Below are 21,417 nucleotides of genomic sequence, written 5' to 3'. Positions count from 1 at the left end.
GACAGTATCCATCAATACAGTGTCAAAACCGAATTCTAATAAATGCTTGGCGGGTGGTAGATAGCATCCATCAATACAGCACAAAAGCCGAATTCTAATAAATGATTGGCTGGTGGTAGATAGTATCCATCAACACAGCATAAAAGCCGAAAGTCTAAATGATGATGTTGGCTGCTCTATTGATGGTCTTCTGCCAGAAGCGCCGACTCTGAAACATTGAAGCCCACGGCTGAAGTATACAATAACTAATTTGTTCGGGGGGGGATAATCCTTGGAAAGAAGAAGTTAAAGTAAAGGTTCAATTCATAATAACTGTTTAATTAACATAAAAACTTACAACCACTTTACCAAAAATTCTGCGAGAATATTTAATTCTTATTTTACATCTCAAAAGCTTAGGTAAAGTATTTTTTGTTGTATTTTATAAAATAATGTTCAAATCGTATTTTATATTCGCTTACGGGTTATCTCAAACACTGAATGAGCTAGACAAGATTTTTAAATGCACAGATACAGAAGAGAGTGTCTTACATTTACCTTAATATAAACGCTTAAAAGCATCAGAATGCGTTAATGATAGCCATTAATAACGCATAAGCAAATTTATACCAGATTTATAACATCGGTAACATTAAAACCCTCAATTTACACATATTTAAGTTGAAATACAAGCTAAAGGTTCACAAAAGGGAAATAAAAAATGATTTAAGGTTATTCTTTGTTTCAACTCACCCACAGAAGACACGGGTTTCATACTTCGTGATCCTCTTCTCGTACCAAACAAAGGCGTAGAAACAGCACAGGGCGAGCTGTAGCTTCGTGCATTGCGTCTTCTGGCAAATATAGCTTCATCACACTGTGCACCTGAGTTATCAAAACTTACTTTTCGTGCCATGGCACTGTGAAATATACCCTACGCTGCTTATAAACGAAATTTGCTTCTACAGGACACTTCAACGTTCTGCAGTTAACTGCGGTTTATGACGCTTTCGATATACATTTCATAAACATCATCAGCTGATTTCAAAATAACAACGGGCATACAGAAAGACGGAGACTTTTAATGATACGGTTTTCCCTTAGCCATCCAGGTCAAGTTATTAAAAAGGTAAAATAATTGAAAAGACAAAAATTCTGAAATTTCGCTCTACTTAACATTCTTTAATTCATATAATTTTTTTCTTTTCTTTTAAACCCTACATTTAATCATTCGAAACTTTACTCCGTCTTCCTTTGTAATTTAGGCTTGCAACACAATTGTTGATTTCTCAACAAACCTTGAATTATTATCTTCCATTCAAAGAGGTGTTAGATCTTGTACGAAGGCGGGACAAAATACAGAGAATAACTTACGAGATTTAAAAATTCGTTTCTCTTTGAGAAGTGTATAACTACTTAAACCTAAACAATAATTACTCGATACTTAAGATACAGTCAATACGATTACTTAAAAAATCCACCAAGGCCAGCCATTTTAAACGCAACCGCAATCAATGTCAGGTCAGACAGTGCGGTCTTGCAGGTGAACACTTCGATATAAATACTCGGTCCGCCATCAATTGCTAAGGGAAAAAAATGTAAAGCTCTCTATCCTCAGGCGGTATTAATTTAATATGCATCATAATTCATCGCAATTAACTTTTTTCACAAGCGAAAGGTAGCTGCGATGACTAGGTATCAAACTATAATTATAATTTGTTCTTTTCGATTACTTGACAGCGATAAGTATAAGAAGGGAAATCTTGGATGGAATACCAAGTGCACTCAATATGAAGTTCGTAGAAATATTAATTGGTTCCGAGTATCTAAGATAATATTGATGCTCGTAGTTCGATACTATGACAATAAATAATGCTATACCTAATTATAAAAAGTAGTACTGGATTCCCGTTTTCGGCTCGGTCACACAGAGAACTAAAGCGAAGTTGTAGCGTATTTTAATTTTAAAAAAATATTGTGATACACGAAATTTCAGTGCAGTGTACTCTAAGAATACATATAATTTAAATTTCATAATTAAAACTGAATTCCAGTTCACATAAAAGTTTTCAATGAAGCACCAATAAAATGAATGCTTACGGATGTTCCCAAATCTAAATGTGAGCAAAGCATTAATTAGTACAACATATTCTTTTATTTCCGCATTCGTAATAAACATTTCTCGAAACCTTTTAATAGTTTCTTTAAAGAATACATGTTTCGCAAAATTAAAAATAGATTTATTCCCTAAAATGACCTACATTTTCACTTTGTCTTAGCTATATGCTTTTGCGTTTCCTTGTTTAATATTCAGAGGCATGGAAATAAATATTTGAATGTTTTATAGCCAATAAGTAAAATAAAAATAAGACAAATATAAATATAATAATTTTAGAGTAAAAGATACCTTATTTTGATATGATTAGAGACTTTTTCCTAAGTGGAATGCTTTACACAAACTACTGCATTAAGGAAATTTCACATTCTACTTAACAAGATGTTTCTTCGAGACGTTTTGGATTGGTGCATAATATACTATAACACTTTATTACTTGTTTAGTGGTTCTACTCAATAGAAAGTGCGGAAATGTCTGGCTACATGACGCGTCGGTAAGGCCTGTTGCAAAGCTGCCACCATCTTCAGAAGCTATTGAATTCTCATTACTTTTTTACTCAACGTTTGTATCTAGCCAACTATTCTTGTGTCAATTAATTTTATGTATTTTATGTATCTGTACTTGTATTACTCCCCCCCGGGGGGTTGACTCAGGCGAATGCCTGGGAAGTACTGGTTAGGATCTGTACCTAGGCAGTCTCAACCACGGGGGTATATAATTTGACTTCACAGGACTAGAGCCCGAGTATTGTACTCAGGTTGGTTCAGGCTTGGCAGGCACCGTACTGGTACTGTCGTGTCTGTTCCTTCGGCTGTGGTGGAGCTACATGATACATTTGTCGACTGAGTTCCCGGGGGTTTGACCCCATTCAGTTCTCGCGGCGGGGACTGACAAAGCGAACAGAGCACCTTTCTACAATGTGGTTTTGCCGATGGAGTGGTGCCCGGAGGCAAGGTGACAGCGTATTAAACTAGCAACGTATCGTTCTGCCCAATGCTTCGTAAAAGCAGGACAGGGACTGCGGGGGTTGCGCCTGCGAGAACGAGGTCCCACGGGCGTTGGATATTTCAAACTCTGAATGGGTCCCGTATAATGAGGACCTGGGATGGAGGTTCTTCGCCTGGTGTGTCTGTACTTGTATTACTGTGTAAATTATTTTCGTACTTACACCATATGCTCACCGAACCATCTTCTCCTCTAAACGCCAATGTAACTTATGCCAATGACTTATGTGATTATATATATATATGTATGTATGTGATGATACGGCAGTCGTGGCACATGAATGACGAGGCTTGGCATCAAAATTTAGGCATTTCTGTAGCAGAGTGTTAAGGCGGTATCCAAAGAAGACACAGGATTTCACTTTTTACTATTCCATACCTTTATTTCAATTTCAGAAGCAGATCAGTATTCGTTACTAAATAAGATTATTTTAAATTTACTGCGTCATAGAGGAAAGGAAGATGGGAGCAGGCGTAGGTTTTAACAGCACAAGGGAGAGAGAAGGTTCTGTTCGCAAAATGACTGACTGACTGATAACTTATAGCCAGAATACCACTGAGATCAGTAGTTTATCTGGCTCAATCAAATTTATGCCGGATGGGCACAATAACATAGAACTATCTTCACATAATGTCCGCAGTAAGGAGGAGAAAGACGGATAAAGAATAGGAAGACCAGCAACGCAAGAGCTCACAAGCAAGTAACCGGCCCGGTAAATGTTCGCAAAATGGCGCGCATTCGTTATTTATACTAGCTGTTACGTAATAGGCTAGAATGTTTTCGAAAGCACTGGTCTAGGGGGAAGATCCTAAATTGCGGAAAGTTCATTGGAGGTTGCCTGTTCGCGTAGAGCAAATCCATTATATTTTACATGTATGTATGCATCATTGTAGTACTGGCCTGCAATCAAGAGTAATATGTTTAATTATTAGTGTGGAATGTTATGTACGTGCACCAACGTACGCATGTGAAAAACAAACATTATTGTAACACTATATTCTCGGTGTTTAAAGCTAGGTGCACATAAAATGCACCACGGTAATGTTTAATTATTAGTGTATAATATTTATATAAAAGCCGCAGAGTGTACATCAGTACACAATTATTGTATTGTGTAAAATGTTTAAATATCAGTTTAAAATGCTCTAATTTCAACATACAGCACCAACAAAAAGTTCTATTAATCTCCTGACGCTGCGAATCTGGGACGCCAAAGAGTTCTTGCGTTGTACAGTTGCGGATTCCGGACGATACCCGAATAGTCCTATTAAGCCGTCCGGGTGTCCGGATCCGCTCTCACCTGTCTTCATTAAAGTACGCATCTTACTTTAACTTTTCCACAGCGAAGACGCCCGAGCATTCAAACATCGGCAGCTCACCCTGAGTCCATTTTCAGTTGGTGATTTCCCCATCACGTTAGTGCAAGGTTCATCGGTTTCGGAAGTAGTTAAATGACATATCTATCATAGTTCTGAAGCGACTAAAAGTAGCTCTGTTACTCGAATTGATCTTCCTCTCCTTTGTTTAGCATCAACATTTAGCTATTAATGCTCGCAGTTGCAATCCTGTCCTAAGGAGAAACTTAACACAGTGGCTGAAACCGCACAAAGATCCCCAACAGAGAGAAGTAATCCTACACTTCAGTAGGTTATTGTTAACGCTTTCTACTTGGCATGAGGGAAGGAAACTCATTCCAATAAAAATTCGTACAGACGGGCGTTCAGATGTTTGATAGAAACAGGTTTTGGCCTCTTAGAATGTAAAAGAGTTAAAAATAACTCCTCGTAAATATCAAGAATATAGTTATATCTACACTCATATCCATAAATTAAGGATAATTCGGAGTCACGCGGAAATTGAACTCTAAAATAAATATATCACCTGTAAAATCACTACACACATCTTCCAAGAATCATATGCAAATTTCAGGAAGTAACCAGATGACACCGATAGTACGTCACAATGACGAGAGTGTAAGAGAGTGATATATAAGGAATACAGGCAAAGAAGTAAAATTGTTCGCAGGCGCTTTATAAGCATTTCAGTGGAATAACCGAATAGTTATGACACAAAGGACGCATTTGGATGATTTTTTTTACGTGGTAGAATTATCGGCCTTCTGGAATGTGGGCGTACCCAACTGGAAGTATCAGACGAACTTTGAATTGCCCAGAGTGTCATCTCCAGGCTTTGGCAACGATTCCAAGATGATGGTAATGTGAGTAGACGTTACAGCACAGGTCGCCCCAGAGTTACAACGCCGAATGAGGACCGGTATTTGGCAATTACTGCCAAAAGAAAGAGGCGGAGCACAGCCTCAGACCTGTCTCGTCAGCTCTCTTCAGCCACTGGTACGACAATTTCAAGGCAGACCGTGTACAGAAGCTTAGGGCAGATTGATCTATATGCTCGTAGACCTGTCAGATGCGTTCTACTTACTGCAAGTAAATGTCGCCTGCGCTTAGCCTGGAGTAGAAAGCATGCATTGTGGACACGGCAACATTGGGCTTGTGTGATGTTTTCCGACGAGTCCAGGTTTAGCTTGCAGTCTGATTCTCGCCGGACTTTCATATGGAGAGCTCCAGGTACCCGTTACCACCAAGAAAACATCATTGAACGACACCGTGAAGGTGGTGCAGGAGTGCTCGTTTGGGGTGGAATTATTCTGGGTTCCAGAACTGACCTGCATGTTCAAATTGGAACCATGACAAGCCAAATCTATCGGGACGTCATTCTGGAACAACATGTACGTTTGTTTCGGGGCGCCATGGGTGCACAATTTGTGTTTATGAATGACAACGCCCATCATCACCGTGCAAACATCGTAAGCGAATGCCTTCAATCGGAGAATATCACCCGTATGGACTGGCCAGCATTCTCACCGGACTTGAATCCAGTAGAGCACGTGTGGGACATGCTTGGCCGACGAGTTGCAGCCCGTCAACCTCCTCCTACATGTCTACCGAAACTTCGGAGAGCATTGTTTTTTGAGTGGTGTAATATCCCCCAAGATCATATCGATAATTTGATACTCAGCATGCCTAGGCGTTGTACGGACTGTATTGCATCATCTGGGAGGCATACATATGTATTAAAAATCATACCAACCATGTAATATTGGTTTTTTGTAAAAAGGATTTTTTTTTTTTTTTTTTTTTTTTTTTTTTTTGTAATTTGCTCCAGGGAGAAAAAATCGCTATTTTTTTAATAATATCAAACATATAGCATCCCTTTTTGATCTTTACCTTTTGTTTAATAAATAAGCTTTACAAATAAGTCAAATTTGTTTTGCTTCTAACTCTTCCTTTGCCAGATTTTTGCATTATCCTTAATTTATGGACATGAGTGTATTTGTCAGTCTGAAAGGAAAATCAGAGCAAACCGCTGAACTGACTACGAGGATCATTCGTTAAAATCAACTCGGCAAACACTGTGAAAACACGCATTAACTATCTGAGCGGCCAGGGTTTTCGCTAAGAAACCACAAATTTCCTAAAACTACTATGAAAACAAAATACGTTTTTGATTTTAATGTAAAACGTTTCCTGGTATTTCATACCTGGATTTGTGTATTTTTGATATATTGTCTTAATTTCTTTGACATATTTTAATATGCACTTAGATATACGTTCTTTACAGATACGAGACGTGATGCTGCCATGCACCCTTCACACAAAAACACCTCACCGCCATGCTTTACTGTTCCAATCAAGGTCTTGAGATTAAGCTCCTCATTTTTTTTCTTTGTGCAGTTATACGCCCATCGGAACCAAACATGTTAAATTTGTTGTCATCTACAAGTATGACATGATTCCAACATATTTCGGGCTTATTTACCATTAAGTTTGAGGAAAAAAGCCCCATATTTTAATTTTTTGCCCCTCAAAAAAATTTTCTTCGAGCAGAGCCCTCATGTGATGCAGCTGCTCTGAGTACTCATTAAGCAGTTTTAAGTGAAACTTATAACGTATTTCTCCCGCTTTCCTAGCGTGCCTTCGTGGTGTAGTGGTTCTGCACGCTGGGCCGGTATTCCAGAGGTCCGTAGTTCGATTCCCGGCGAAGGCGTTTGCTCATTTTTCCTGCTTCCAAAAATATCCTCTACAAATCGAAGTGGAAAATTTTTCAGTAAATTCTGTAGAAATAGTTACAACACTCAAACATGGATTTTTCACAGATTTTCCAACTATAAATCTCTGATCATGTCGAGTCCTCTTTGCCAGACAGTCTCTACTTACTTTATTTTGGATCCGATTTTCTTCCTCAAAGCATTCTATCACATACTGCATTGTAGAATAAGATAAATTTACTAATTTAGCTACATCCCGAATCTAACCTCCATCCTCATAACAAAACAAACAAACAAACAAACAAACAAAAATCCATTTTTGAATGCTGTTCATTGCTTCCTTACTGTGAGCCCTTTTTAAACATTAAATAAAATATAACGAAATAATCAAGCAAAAAATAAAACCAAACAATTTTTTAAACGTCACCAAAATGCAAAAATAAAGAAAGTGGTAGACGATAATTTTATGTATGAAATTTTACGAAAATGTTTCTTCTGTATACGATCTTTATCTGTGAATTATTCCATTTTCACTTTTAGAAAAAGAGTCAGTATTAAAAATTATAAAGTTTGGTTTCCTCCAAAATCGCATGGAAATGATACTGTTACGAAATGTACAGGCGCGGTACGATGGCTTCCCCGCAAAGCAGTTTTACGGTTGCCATAAAATGGCAGAGTTGCCACATTTGGCGAGAAATCGCCCGTTTATCGACAAAATTGGCGATATACCATGGACGGATGGAGAACCTTCTGGAACGAATTCTTACTGGTTTAGCCCAGAATGTTCTTGAATACAAGCCGAAAGCTATATAAACTCTGTTGTTCCGCAGTTAGTGTGTGTGTGTATGCCTCGTCAAGAGTACGAGTTAGTATCGAGTTGGTGTCTCGTCTAGCGAGTCAATGCCTGCGGAGTCGATCGAGTTGACAGTGAATGCCAGCGAATGCCGAGTGTGTCGTCGAGTGCATCGAATTAGTCTCTTAGTGTATTGCGGCTAGTGCATCGTCGAGAGAGCGTGTTGAGCTCTAGGAACGACTGAACCGAAGAGTTCGGAGCCGTGCTCTGTGTATTGTCGAGTGCATTGCGTGTTGTAGTGTGGATAGTCTCGAGAGTACGTGGAGTTCCGAGAACGACTGAGCAGAGTCGGGAGCTGTACTCTGGTGCTTTGCAGTGAAGCTGTCTCCATCGTGATAGCTTGATAACTTGAAGGCTGTGTCGCTGATCGTGTCAGCGTGTTTATAGTAGTTCATCGACGACTTTAAAACGTGTTTTGGAGCTGTCCTGACAATACTGGCAAATAAAGTGTCTTTCGATACTTCATCAAGTGTTGTCGTTATTCACTCCAAATCCACACGAACCTCGTACGAATGTGAAGGAAGAAAATAACGCAACAATATGAAAAAATATCGGGCTCTATATTCGAATTCAATTCCGAGTTACAGCGCTCTGGAAATTCTTAAAGTGTGAGAACACTTTTGGGAGACACTGTATCCATTTGTTCATTATTATGGAGAATCGATGATCTGGAAACTTGGGAAACAATATTTCGAAATTTGCTTTATTCATATATAATCCATTACGTTTTTGGCGATAAAATAGCATCAAATTCCGCGCTTTTTAACACTTTTACGTATTTGTTCTGACCTATAAGCAAAACATCCCCGTATAAGATAATTCTGTGATCATAGTATATAATAAAACAGAATTATGAGACAACAGATGGTATTTTGATGCAATTTATGTTTTTTTATTCAGTCCATGAATTTCCATGAAAACATTCATAACATATGAATTTAAATGAAGCATTTTTTGGATGAGAAACGTTCTCTAAAGCGTTAGTGATACGTATTATCTTCCACGAAAACAACAGAGATACATATATTAATCAAGACTATGAAATGTCAAGCAGTGCTCTTGAAATTTCTTTGCATCAGTTCGTTGATGATGTCGTCATAGATGACGTCATTCCAGATTAATCACAGCCAACTCTATAATGGCCTTGAAGCGTAAAAGTCACGTGATCAAGATGGTCGATGTATTTTTGTGGTAGTGTGTGGTTGTGAACTCGTGGTCTTGGATTTTTTGGATGTATATTTTGCTATTAAGTGATTTTAAATCACTTATGCTAAGGTAAATAATATTTTTATCTATACTTCGTTTTATACTTCTTTAATTTTTAGATTTATTTGGGAAAATTTGTAGCTGTTCTGAATCCTATTCAAGTATTTCGTTTTAACATAACATCGAATACATTAGTTTGGACGTTTCGCGTAGTGTTGTTTTGAATATTTGTTTGGAATAGTACATTAGGAATTCCTTATTTTGATTATTACTTTCTAATGGCATATTTGACATTCTGTTCCAATAAAATAAACTTTATCACCACAAACATTTCAGGCATTAATAACAACTATAGATGCATTCATTCAATTGATTCCATGTTTGTTTCAAAACTATGAAGCTGAATACATATTGTTAGGAAAATTTCACACTGATGTTCCTGAATCACGTTTTGAAATGTATCGGCAAATGTCAGGTTCAGATTATTAAATAAATGACCTACAATTATTAGAAAATGAGAAGAAGCTTCGTTTTATAATTTCATCATCAAATATGAATGTCTCTTTTACCAGATTATGATAAGGATTCTATCTTTACTTTTGCGAATATTAATTGATTATTAAAATTTACTAATTAATGATTTTATTATAGAAAATGTTTTTTCTGATATTTTAGCAGTGCTAGTTTATGTTTCAGGTTATGATGCCATGAAAAAATTAAGGGTGATAAAATGCAATATTTGCCAGGACTTGTTGCAAAGTACTCATTCAGTAGATACAGCCGATGATATTTTTGGTTTTCTTAAAAAATTAGATAAGGGGGAAATAAAAAATTTTCCATCTGAAGTTACTCTATTAAAATCTTCATTTGTCTATTTCTTATTTGGTGAAATTCTTAAAAACATGGAAAACGCATTTCTTATGTCAGGAAAGCAAATGGATATTTTATATAAGTTATCTTACATACGGTTAGTACACTATACAGTTACTTTAATTTAACAGATTCTTGCACTTGTGGAATGACTTTACAAACTCGGTTAGAAAATATGTTTGATAACTTGTAAAATAATGTTAAATAATTATACAAAATATAAAAATGACAAAATTAATATAAAATGTTCATATAAAAATGTTAAAAAATTTAATTAATTTCAGTTAATAACTCAATTGTTTATTTTGATTTATGCTTTGTTTCTGCATAGATTATGTATAATATGTAGCATGTATGTATATGGTACAGCTCCAAGTTTTATGAATTTAATTTTAATAGTGGTATAGGCCTGTAATTTGGGGAAATCACTTTAAAAAAAACCAAGCCTAATCACTTATCTCTTGGATACTTTGGAAAAAGTGATTCAACATAAAATTGGAACTGGTACAAATAGATGGCTATCCTTTTTTATGAATGCAATTAGCATTTAGCTCTTTGAAATTATCTTGAAAGATCTATTTATAGTATAACGTGCATGTAATTTCATTTTTATATTCAAATTTTCTAGCATTTAAGGAATTTTAATTCATTTTCCTGTTTTGATAAAATTGAGATATGCAGATTTTATTAGTGAAGAGTGAAGAGAGATGACTATGGGTATTTGACTTTTAAAAATTTATATAGCTGATGCGATGGTAGCGGCATGGAGTTTTACAAAATAATTCTTCCCTTAATATTTATTTTACTAGTATGAAAATCTAAAATTTGCATCCATAAATCTATTGAATTCCCCCCCCCCCTTATGTGGATTTTATATTATTTTGGCAATAAATTTGATTCAGATTACATAAATGAATTTCATTTTTATCAAAATTACATAAATAAAGTTCGCATGAGGTGATTCTCAATGATATTTTTAGTTACATAAACGAAGTACAAATTGTTTAAAAAATTATTGAAGATATGCATTTTTACCGCCTGTAAAAATATTGCACTATGAAAAATTTAATGTTAATCATACGACCTACTGACGTTTATTAATTTTACTTATATTTATTTTAATACAAACTACTATTTTCGATAAAGTTTAACTCCGGTATTATGGTAAAGAGGAAGAAATCGACTATTTCGATCACGTGACCTTCCGAAACTGATTTCGCTTCAAGGCCATGATACAGTCGGCTGTGAGATTAATACGAATTCTGTACCTTCTTTTATCGGCGTAGCTTTTGTTAGCGGTTTTTGTAAGAAACAACTAAACATCTGCATTTGGCTCGAGACTGGAACACAATACAAGAGTGGGTGTATTCCAAAAGCAACCTGTGCGATATTATGTGCGTTTGCCAAATGCCATGAAATTCTGGAAAACTTTTCGCATTTCGAATTGGTTTCGGGGGTTAAAAACGAGGTTCCCAAGGTAAAACTACAGGTATGAGAACTGTCGTGACTAATTATCTATTCTTTCGCACGATTTGCAGATGCAATGTTAAAAAAGCATGCCTTGATTTGGCGAAGGGAAACACGCACAAACTTTCAAAATGCCCTAAAATTTTTTTAAAAACCGATTGAAATAATAATTTTATACCCCCCCTTGCATGTTCTATTTTTCTACTTCTATTTTACTACTATAAGATCCATATGAACAAAATATTTTACATAATGTTTAACACCATTTCTAAAAAGAATATTACTTATTGGAGAAGAAGTTGTTATTGAAGAAGAAGGTTTTCCTCAAACCTTTCGAAAATAATCCCGCAAAGTTTTGCAACTCAGACCGATTCGTTTAGCTTTAGTATCTCTTAACATTTGTTTTTTGGCGTGTTATTTTAGTTAATAGAAGTTAAGCGCAATTCATAAAATCAGACGGTTTTCGACTCGACGGTAGATCTCATAGATGATTCACCATTCTCAAAATGTGAAAACGGTAAACATTTAGTAGAAACCGTATTTTAAATTCTCTTTTCACAGCTTGTCAAAAAAGACTGTGATTCGTATTTAAAAATATGTCCAGGGTATATAAGCGAAATGGTTGAAAAGAGAGTACGGGATAATCTTGTTTGCTCTAATAGAGATATACAGTGAAACAAAGCAGAGAGTTAAAATTTGAATAATTATGGCTGCTAAATTCTCAAAAATTGTCCGTGTCCTAGGCGCTTCTATCTCTTACTTCTTTTTCAGCCTTATTCGAAAAGAAAGAAACTGAGGTTTATCTTATTATATCGCATTCCATACATACCAAGTCAGTGATGTCTTTATCTGTGGACCATTAGTACGCGTAGTATCTTTACAACCAAGCTATTTTTACTACTTTGTACAAAGTAGAGGAGATATTTTAATCGCAAAAAATCTCCAATACCGATGGCTGGTACAATTCTTTATCATGGATACTAGAAATCATAAATATATTTTATTACACATAAATGTTTTCGGTTTCTTCATAAACAATAAGTTCTAAAAGAGCATGGCAGAACTCTAGAAAGCAGTTACTAGTTCTCTGATGCTGGATGACAACAAACTACCAAGCACAACATAATTGGATTGGTTCCTTCTTGATCCATGCGTTGGGCAACTTTATGTCTTTAATTTCTAAGTCGTATTTTATTAACACTTGAATATTTTGATAATGAATGTTTAACAGCTTTAGTAACAAGTTTTTATGACCCGTCATTCTTTTCTGCAGATGGTTACCTTAATTCCAACTCAGCTGCGACTAAAGGGAACAAGTGGCACCAATTTTATTATAAACAAGTAATTTAGTCAGAAAAATCATTAGAAATTCTGAAACTCTAAGGTTACTATTGAAAGATAAACGCTCTACATTACAAGTTTGTATTTTATACAAGAAACATTACAATACAAGAAACATTACAATGTATACAAGAAACATTACAATGTTTGTATTTTAGAATACAAACATTGTTGTTGTGTTAAAACCATTCGATATTTCGGGCCAGGAAACGTGAAAAAATCAACTAGGCCCTCTACGGAATTCGAACCACGGGTTTTCCATTATTAGCTGGATTTGTTAACCGCTCACACTTTAAAAGTAGACATATAGGGACGTAGAAATTCTTCATATTCTTTCAAGTCAAAAAAAGGTACATCAAACAGAAAGAGCTTACAAGTTGCACAAAATTCTGCCCTTATAAAATAACAATAAGTAATAATAAAATAGACAAATAACTAATTCTCCGTGGTGTCTCTGTATTAATACAGCACGAGCCACGAGGAGCTTCAAATTGTCCTACTCAGGACTCACTATTACAATATTGCCAAGAAATTTCATGAGCGGCAACTTACTGTTGACAACCCAGCAATTAAAATATGCAATTATGATTTTAATGATCTTGCAAATATAGACAGACCCCTTGCTGTACTCAATGTCTATAATATGTCATCTATGTTAATGCGTTTTGCATCCTATCTTATCGTATCTGTGTATTTATTTATAAGTCTAATTCTATGCATTTGTAGTAGCACCGATAGACTGTTAACCAGAGAACAGGGGCTCCATTACCTAGCTGAGAGGATGTCTGCCTTACACGGATTAAAGCCCCTGCCTCCAGAAGCTATTTATTATAACTAATCAGAATAAGTTTACAGTGGCATACAAGGCCTTCAAGAACACAAGAACATAAGTAACATAGTCATTAATAGACCCTAAAGAAAGCATGTTACAAGTAGTACCTATAGCATTCAAACAATAAACCGAGTATACTTTCATAATTTGTACTGAAAATACGAAATACTTTCAAAACTGAGTCCAACTAATTTAAATAAAAACTATGGTACAAACAAACAAACAAAATATAATACATCCATTACTGTATTATACACAATTAATTTCAATTAGATTCACAATTTCAAGAAGAACCATTCAATTTAGAAAAAATGCATAAAAATAAACTAAGACAATAACAAACAGCCAAATAAAATTTTTTCATATGAATTCAGAATTAAGAACCAATAACTTTGATAACTGAACAATATCATCATAAAATACACTGAACCTGAGATATTATTGCAATACAAAACATAAATCTGGTTTAAAAACAAAACCACTCCAAGTAATATAAAACCTCTACATTAGGTTTGCTGGCAACGCGATAGAAATACAGTACAAGAATAATGCCAACATAAAGACATGAAAAATTTCCAATTCGAAAACCACATTCATTCAAAAATAAGTCAAACATTCAAAAATAAGTCAAAGAAAATTATTATAAAATACTGCCTTAAATGCACATTTTACAATAGAGAACTCAAGTAAAACCAATCAAATTCACAAAATTCACAAAAACAGGTCAACTATTCAATTCAGAAAAGTGCAAAAAGGTATACAAAATAATTATTCTAGATTAGGTTTGCTGGCATCGCTAAGAAAAATGCAATACTAGAAAAATGCCGACATAAAATTTTACAGAATTTCAAAATCAAATACAAAATGCATTCAAGATTAAAGTAAAGAAAATTAATATAAAATAACTATCATAAATGCAAATTTTTATAATAGAATGCACAATTAATGCCTATCAAATTCACCAAAGCGAATCAATTCAATTACAAAAGAATGCATTAAAATACGCAAAATAATTAAAGTCACAAAAACTTTCTGTTAAATTTAATTAACAATTGCAAAACTGAACAAAATAATCATGATATATATATGATTAAGAACGATTTCAGTACCATACAACAAATACTATGTGCGTCACAAATAAAACCGACTATTTGTACAATATAAGAAAGTAATAGGCTACAAGTAACCGTTACAATTTATAACAGCATAGATGCATTCAATGTCAGATACATCTGTTCTACGTAAAATCATTTCTAATTTTAAATCACTAACATAAGTAGTGGAAACAACAAAACTGAACAATAATAAGCATCAAACACAAAAAGTTAAACAATTACCATTATGCAGTAAAAATTTCTCTTGAATAACTTGTACAATCGGATTTCTATTCGCAATGTCTGAGATAGCGTGCAGACTAGATAACGAATCACTGAAGATCTTAGTCTTGCCCGATAGATTTCTTTTAACATAAGCGAGAGCAGCGTTTATCGCTAAAAGTTCTGCCTGAAAAACGGTACTTCTGTCATCAAGCCTTCGAGTCCATGACCTTTTGAGTATTGTTAAATACAAAAATGCACAACCTGTTCCACGTTCAGTTTTAGAACCATCTGTAAATAGAGCAATGTCATTGGCTACTGGAGCCGTATAGTATAAATTGACTGCAGATTTGAGTTTTAAAGAGGCAGGATGGCCAAGATTAGATGGAACCCGTAGTTCATAATCATTTACTAGGTGATGTTGGTTCCATAAATCCCCATTCAATCGTAATCGTAGGATCCGTCCTAAGAAAGAGTCTCTTTGAGCCTGCAGATCTAATGAAGGTATACCCGCCAAAATCTGCAGTGAGGCTGTCGAGGTTGTTCTATAACCTTTGGAAATAAGTAATAACTGATGCCTCTGTACTGAATTCAGTAAGCCACTCATAGTTTTGTTCATATCAGAACCCCAAATGGAGACTCCATACAAAAGAACTCTTTTAGTGATTGTTTTATACCACAGCTGCAAGATTTTTGGGGAAGTACCCCAATTAAGGCCCATAGTCTTTCGTAAGGCCATTCGTAAGAATTCATAGGCCATTCATAAGAACGGCACATCTCTGTTTAAGATGTTTCACATGTGGAAACCAAGACAGCGTATTGCTGATAACAAAGCCTAAATATTTCAAGGTGTTTGCACATTTTATTGGCCTTCCATGGATTTTTATAGACGGATTTCGACGCATTTTTCTTTTCCTACCGATAAACAACATAGTAGTTTTTTCTTCGGAAATTCTTAATTTATGCATGTCTGCCCACTCTACAAACTTATTAATCGCTTGTTGAGCTCTTATTTCAATGTCCTTTACGCCTGAGATAATTAGCAGAAAATCATCGGCATAAGCTCTCAAAGTTACTTGTTCAGTATTTTCAAACATACCAAAGGCCGTATTAGCGACTAAGTTCCACAGGGTTGGTCCTAAACAGGAACCCTGTGGACAGCCTCTTTGCAAATCTTTTATTAAAATTTCCTTATCCAGGGTTAATTGAATTTTGCGTTGTTCCAAATAATTTCGAATTAAATTCAAAATTTCTACAGGGCAGTTTGCGCTATCCAATGCATCAATTATGTCAGGCCACCAGACCGTGTCAAATACACCACGTATATCAATGGAGATGATTAACTTGTGCCTGTTACCATCCCTGTTGCCTTTTACTGTGTTTAGCAGATTAAAAACAGCCATTTCAGTTGAAACCCCCTTTTTAAATCCAAATTGAAAGTCGCTGATCACTTTATTTTCAGTTAGAAAATAATTTAGTCTATTCAATATTAATTTTTCAAAGAGTTTATTTAAAGAAGAAAGAAGACTCACTGGTCTATAAGAAGACAAAATAGCATGATCTTTACCTTTTTTTGCCAAATAAAACTATTTCGGCAATTTTAATCTGCCGTGGAAATAAAGCCAATTTTCAGCATGCTCGATATAAAGATAACAACAATTGGGGGAATTCTTTGAAAAGTATCTTTATGATAGTATTATCAAGACCGTCTGGTCCGAGGGCCTTCTTAGACGGTAGAGAACGAATTGCACTTGACTAATCGTTCCCTTGCAGTTCATAGTCAACAATTCGACTAGTTCTTTGGCCTTTTTAAAATCTATTTTTTTTCTGGCCGTCGTTTATGTCATTAACGTAGACTTTTCCCTTTCTCCTTTGTAACTGAGTAAAATTCCCCCCCCCCCCCAAAATTTACTTTTTACCTGCATGGAGATGCTTTAGGGAAACTATTGTATCACCTGCTCCTAAACTATACTTATTCTTGAGCTCATAATTAGAAGGTAAAATTAAATAACTCCACATGGGGTAGGGTCTCCGTATCCAGGCACTCTGGTGTCAGTCACCACTATACAATATAAAGGTTACTTCAGCGGCTGAGTGTTAAAATCGCTGAAAATGGGCAGCTTAATCCAGGAAAATGGATGGTTGTGTAGGAGTTAGATCTACTTTGGGCTTTCCGTCCATGGATGCCAAATGAACGAAATATGAAAGCACGCAAGACAGAATGCGATAATTCCTAATAGTTTAAATGGGACAATTCAATGAGACTATTAATTCTGCTAATTACCTTTGACTATTTGATTATGTTCTACTATTCTCAGTGAATTAGTCGGAACGAAACTTGTTTTGGGTGGTCTAGTTGATCAACTTTGTATGAAGCTTCAAAACACTTTACCTTGACAAGTTCTGTTGTGAAGCTCCAGACAAAAGAGATTAACAAATGGATTTTTGTTTTCTGGTTTAACTTTTTTTTTTTTTTGTTTGTCTAATTTTTAGTACTTAACGCAATCTGGGATCACTATTTCTTTTAGTATTAAATGTATGCAACTTAGACCTATTTCATTTTGCTTTAGTACCTCCAACATTGGATTTCGGTGTGTTATTTTAGTTAATATTTGTTATATTACTTGAAAGGAAAGTGTGGGATAATCGTGCTTGCTCTAACAGTAATAAAGTTAAATTTGAAGAATTATGTCTCAAAAATTGTCCTTGGCTTAGCGCTTTTATCTTGTGCTTCTTTTCCAGCCTTATTAGAAACAAAAAAGAAACTGAGGATTTTTGTTTGAACCTTACTAGTATTATAATGCATTTCGGAAACAAAGCTAGGTGTAATTCGGATCTTCTTACTGATTAGTTCGATGCTCATCTTGACCTTTATATTTGATTTAAAATTTAGCAGCACTTAGCGCTAATTTCTAACCTTTGAGTACTATCGTACTACGCTTCATTAACTATTTCTTATTTCTATGCAGGCTATAATGTAGCGAATATTCCGGACTATACATTTCTCGATTACACAATGGGGCTGTACAAAATAAAATCAGCATTTTTTTAAAAATTAAATAGAACATTTTTAAATTTACTGAATATCCATCATTGATCTTTCTTTTCTACATTTTCTTAGAAGTGCGATGAAAAGTGAAGATTTTTAAATTTTATACCAATGACAATTATGTCGAAATATCAGTAGCTAACCAATCGAAAACACATTTTTCTACAGTTACAGATATGCATGAAAATGCATTGCTCAATTTTTGTTACTTCTATGAAGCATGAATCATCCAAGTTTCGGCTTTTAAATGAAATTAAAAACTGCCGAAAACAGCACTTCTCAAATGTCTGTAGAAACACCTGAATGTGTAATTTGCGGGTTTTATGTTTCACAATGAATCACAAATCATATTTGTTTTGTCTGGAGAAAATCTAAAATTTTCAGTAAATGGGCAACAAATATGTCGAAATATTTTTTAATGTCAAATAAGAAGTTATTAATTTTGCTTATAATCCGTTTTTTGAATAAATTAGTGATATTTTATGTAAATTTTATATTTATTTAAATACATTTAGATTGCGTTGTTTTGAATCAAGTGCATTTTTACAAAGACTCAGAGTGTTACAACCCCTCGCCCCCCAAAAAAGAGCACATCGCGTTTTCTTTTAATTACAAAACTTGGCTCTAAAATTATCTAATTAAATTCTCTAAAATTCTGAAAATTAAGTTAGCAGACATGAATTTTCATATCATGTGTCATGCCATAATTAAAAACATAAGCAAAGAATTTTAAAAGAAGATGAAAACAAAGGGTATATGAGTGGGCTTTTATATTACCGTTACTAGATAAATAATTATCATTGCTCCGCATGCCTTCCTGGTGTAATTGGAAATATACTGGACGCCTAATCGGGAGGTGAAAGGTGAGGGCATTGCACATTTTTCACGTTTCCAGCATCAAAATTCTTAATGACTCTACTTAGTGGAGCTCGAATTAAAAAGTAGGTGGACGATAATTCGTCACCACCAGGATTAGGCGAATGGGGCTGCAACAGCTTAAAGCCCATAAAATTGGAAGACTTCGTTCGCGTAGACTTTGAATAAAACTCTACTGATTTCGAGGGAAATCAAACACAAGTTTGAAGTACTTGAGAAAGGTGAAAAGAGGGGTTTTTTTTTTTTCCTACTTTACTTTTTAAAAAGTCTTTTATTCTAGGCAATTTTCAATTTAATCTCTCGTACTCAACATGGTAAAAGATAGCTCATCATCTTCGTCCAGAAATTTATGCACTAATTTTGTTAATTTGTTTACATGTAAACTGCGTTAAATTCGCACAAAACATAAATTTAAAAAAACCTGAATGTTTTCAGATTTCATATTACACCAAAGCCGCCTTTTTTTTTAACGTTTCGTGTGCTACTTTTATTTATTAAATATCATGTTCTTCGCACTTAAACCATAAAATTCCATTCAACAGCAATATCACGAAATAATTTAAAAATAGCATATCTTTAGAATTTCCGATGCACAGTCTCGCGCGCTGGAAATAATTTAAAAAAAAAAAAAAAAAAAAAAGTTTTTCTTCCGTACAGTGTTGGGCTATTCCTAGCTCTGAAATTGTTGAGTTTGTTAATCAAAATTCATTAGTGTTACAAAATATGAAAACGATAATAAAACAAATTCCAAATTTGGGCTTCCACATGCCCATATTCACAGGAGGTTTACGTTATTCAAAATTCGAATGGCTCTAGGTACTGTTGTTTTATCACATTGCGAGAAACTTACCTACATTTATGCAGATTCTTCATTATTTAATTTCTTTAAATATAACACAGATCGATAACATTTGGTGGCAACAATTTGAAAAGTGAAATGGACATTCAGAGTGATCTGACGCAAAATCGCAAAACGATAACAATAGTCCCTTTAGACTAAAACGTTTCCTATTGTTTGCAGGTTTGCCTAGAAATACATCTACTTTAAGATGATGGTAAAATTGTACAGATTAGAATTCAATTTTTTTTCCGAAAAATGTATAAAAATTATTAGAAATACAAATTTAAAAATAAATCAAAAAATTGGCGAATTTTATGTGGAATGGATCTAAATTTCAAAATGTGAAAGGAAGAAATAAATAAGTTTAATAAAAAAAGAGAGATTAATAAATATATACCAAATTCAATTATCATTGAGGAGCTAAATTTTTGGAGAGCTAATTTAAAAAAAAAAAAAAAAAATACTCGTGCGAGTTTTACAAAATTTGGCAGTTTAGAATTACTTGAGTCGTAGAATCGAAACATGGAAAAAAATTGGCATGTCATTTCAGAAAAAGTCCAATTTTGTGACAAAACACCTATATTATCCTAAGTCGCGTTTTCGAGACATGAAAAACGCAAGCTGAATTTCGTCAATAGGCCCAGTGGAATAGGAAATAGAGAATATGTCCCCCTTTTTTTTCGGGGGGGGGTTGATCCTTTTAATATAAAGCATTATTCGATTCGTTAGAGAATTGGGGGCTTACTAGCATTTCACTTTAAGAACTAATTAAATAGTAGCATAATTTAAAATTAAAAAAATATCTATAAAGTCACTGGAGTATTTACAGACTTTTGCTTCTGAAAGGCATTCATTCACTAACAGCATAGAAATAACTCATTCGCGAATAAAAGGAGTAAAAAGCGGGAGAAGCATTAGTATGAACTAGAGGTCGGGGCACTCATATAGATGCGAGAGCCGCAACTGAAAAGCAGTCGATACGCGAAGACAACTCTCTCCTGTTACTAGGTGGAAACAGGCTTCCGAAGCGAAACTTCAATGCAGTACTTCCGCTTTCTCTCCGGGAATATCCCCTCGTCTGGCGGATGTGACGTCACGAAGTAGTTCATTCCCCCAAATCGATGCTTTTGTGATGCACGCATTCTGGACCCCAAAGTAATCTCTGTGTTCTTTTTTTACCCCCGTCCTTTTCACTTCAGTTCGCTTAACAGCCTTTGTAAAAGTGGTCCATAAAAGTCCTTTCTCGTACTTTTTTTTTCAGTTATTTTTTGAATTTCTATATTTATGCTGGCTAACATGGTTAATGAGTCCAACCTATGCAGAACTGGAACACGCAACTCGAAATTTACGACTTTCGTCCATATGCCTACACTATAAAATAACGTGTGGTAAAAGTAGCCAATAAAATATACGATTCTGTTTACCTTTAATGGTTTAAAACTTTCATGAACTTAAACACATTTCAAAAGCTAGTGTCTATGTACGCATGTCCTTTACTACACATTTCGAATAACAACTTAAATAGAAGGAGGGGGTAACTAAACGCGACCTGTGGCTGGCTGGAATGGATTCACAACAAATAAAACAAAATGTAAAAAG

The 21,417-nt window shown here is 34.8% G+C and overlaps 1 protein-coding gene across 4 annotated transcripts in view; it reads right to left on the bottom strand.

The window, feature by feature from the left end:
* Window positions 1-21,417, bottom strand: part of LOC118185458 (uncharacterized) — a 272,436-nt gene that overhangs the window by 100,810 nt on the left and 150,209 nt on the right. The window contains exon 1 of one of the 4 annotated variants that reach the window (XM_085813561.1): window positions 733-1,473. The exons of 2 other annotated variants lie outside the window; for them this stretch is intronic. In XM_085813561.1, coding sequence (XP_085669687.1) covers window positions 733-895 — 163 coding nt within the window. In that variant the 5' untranslated portion in view covers window positions 896-1,473. Of the gene's footprint in view, window positions 1-732; window positions 1,474-21,417 lie in introns of those variants that run through there. One more of the 4 variants, XM_035355305.2, reaches the window with a different exon arrangement.

This window comes from Stegodyphus dumicola, chromosome 3 (assembly GCF_044657685.1).
Source record: "Stegodyphus dumicola isolate Sdum_Otavi_A_Nest chromosome 3, ASM4465768v1".
NCBI classification, from domain to species: Eukaryota; Metazoa; Arthropoda; class Arachnida; order Araneae; family Eresidae; genus Stegodyphus; species Stegodyphus dumicola.
Note: the sequence above shows the minus strand (reverse complement) of the source record. Positions and strands in the feature narration are given on the sequence as shown.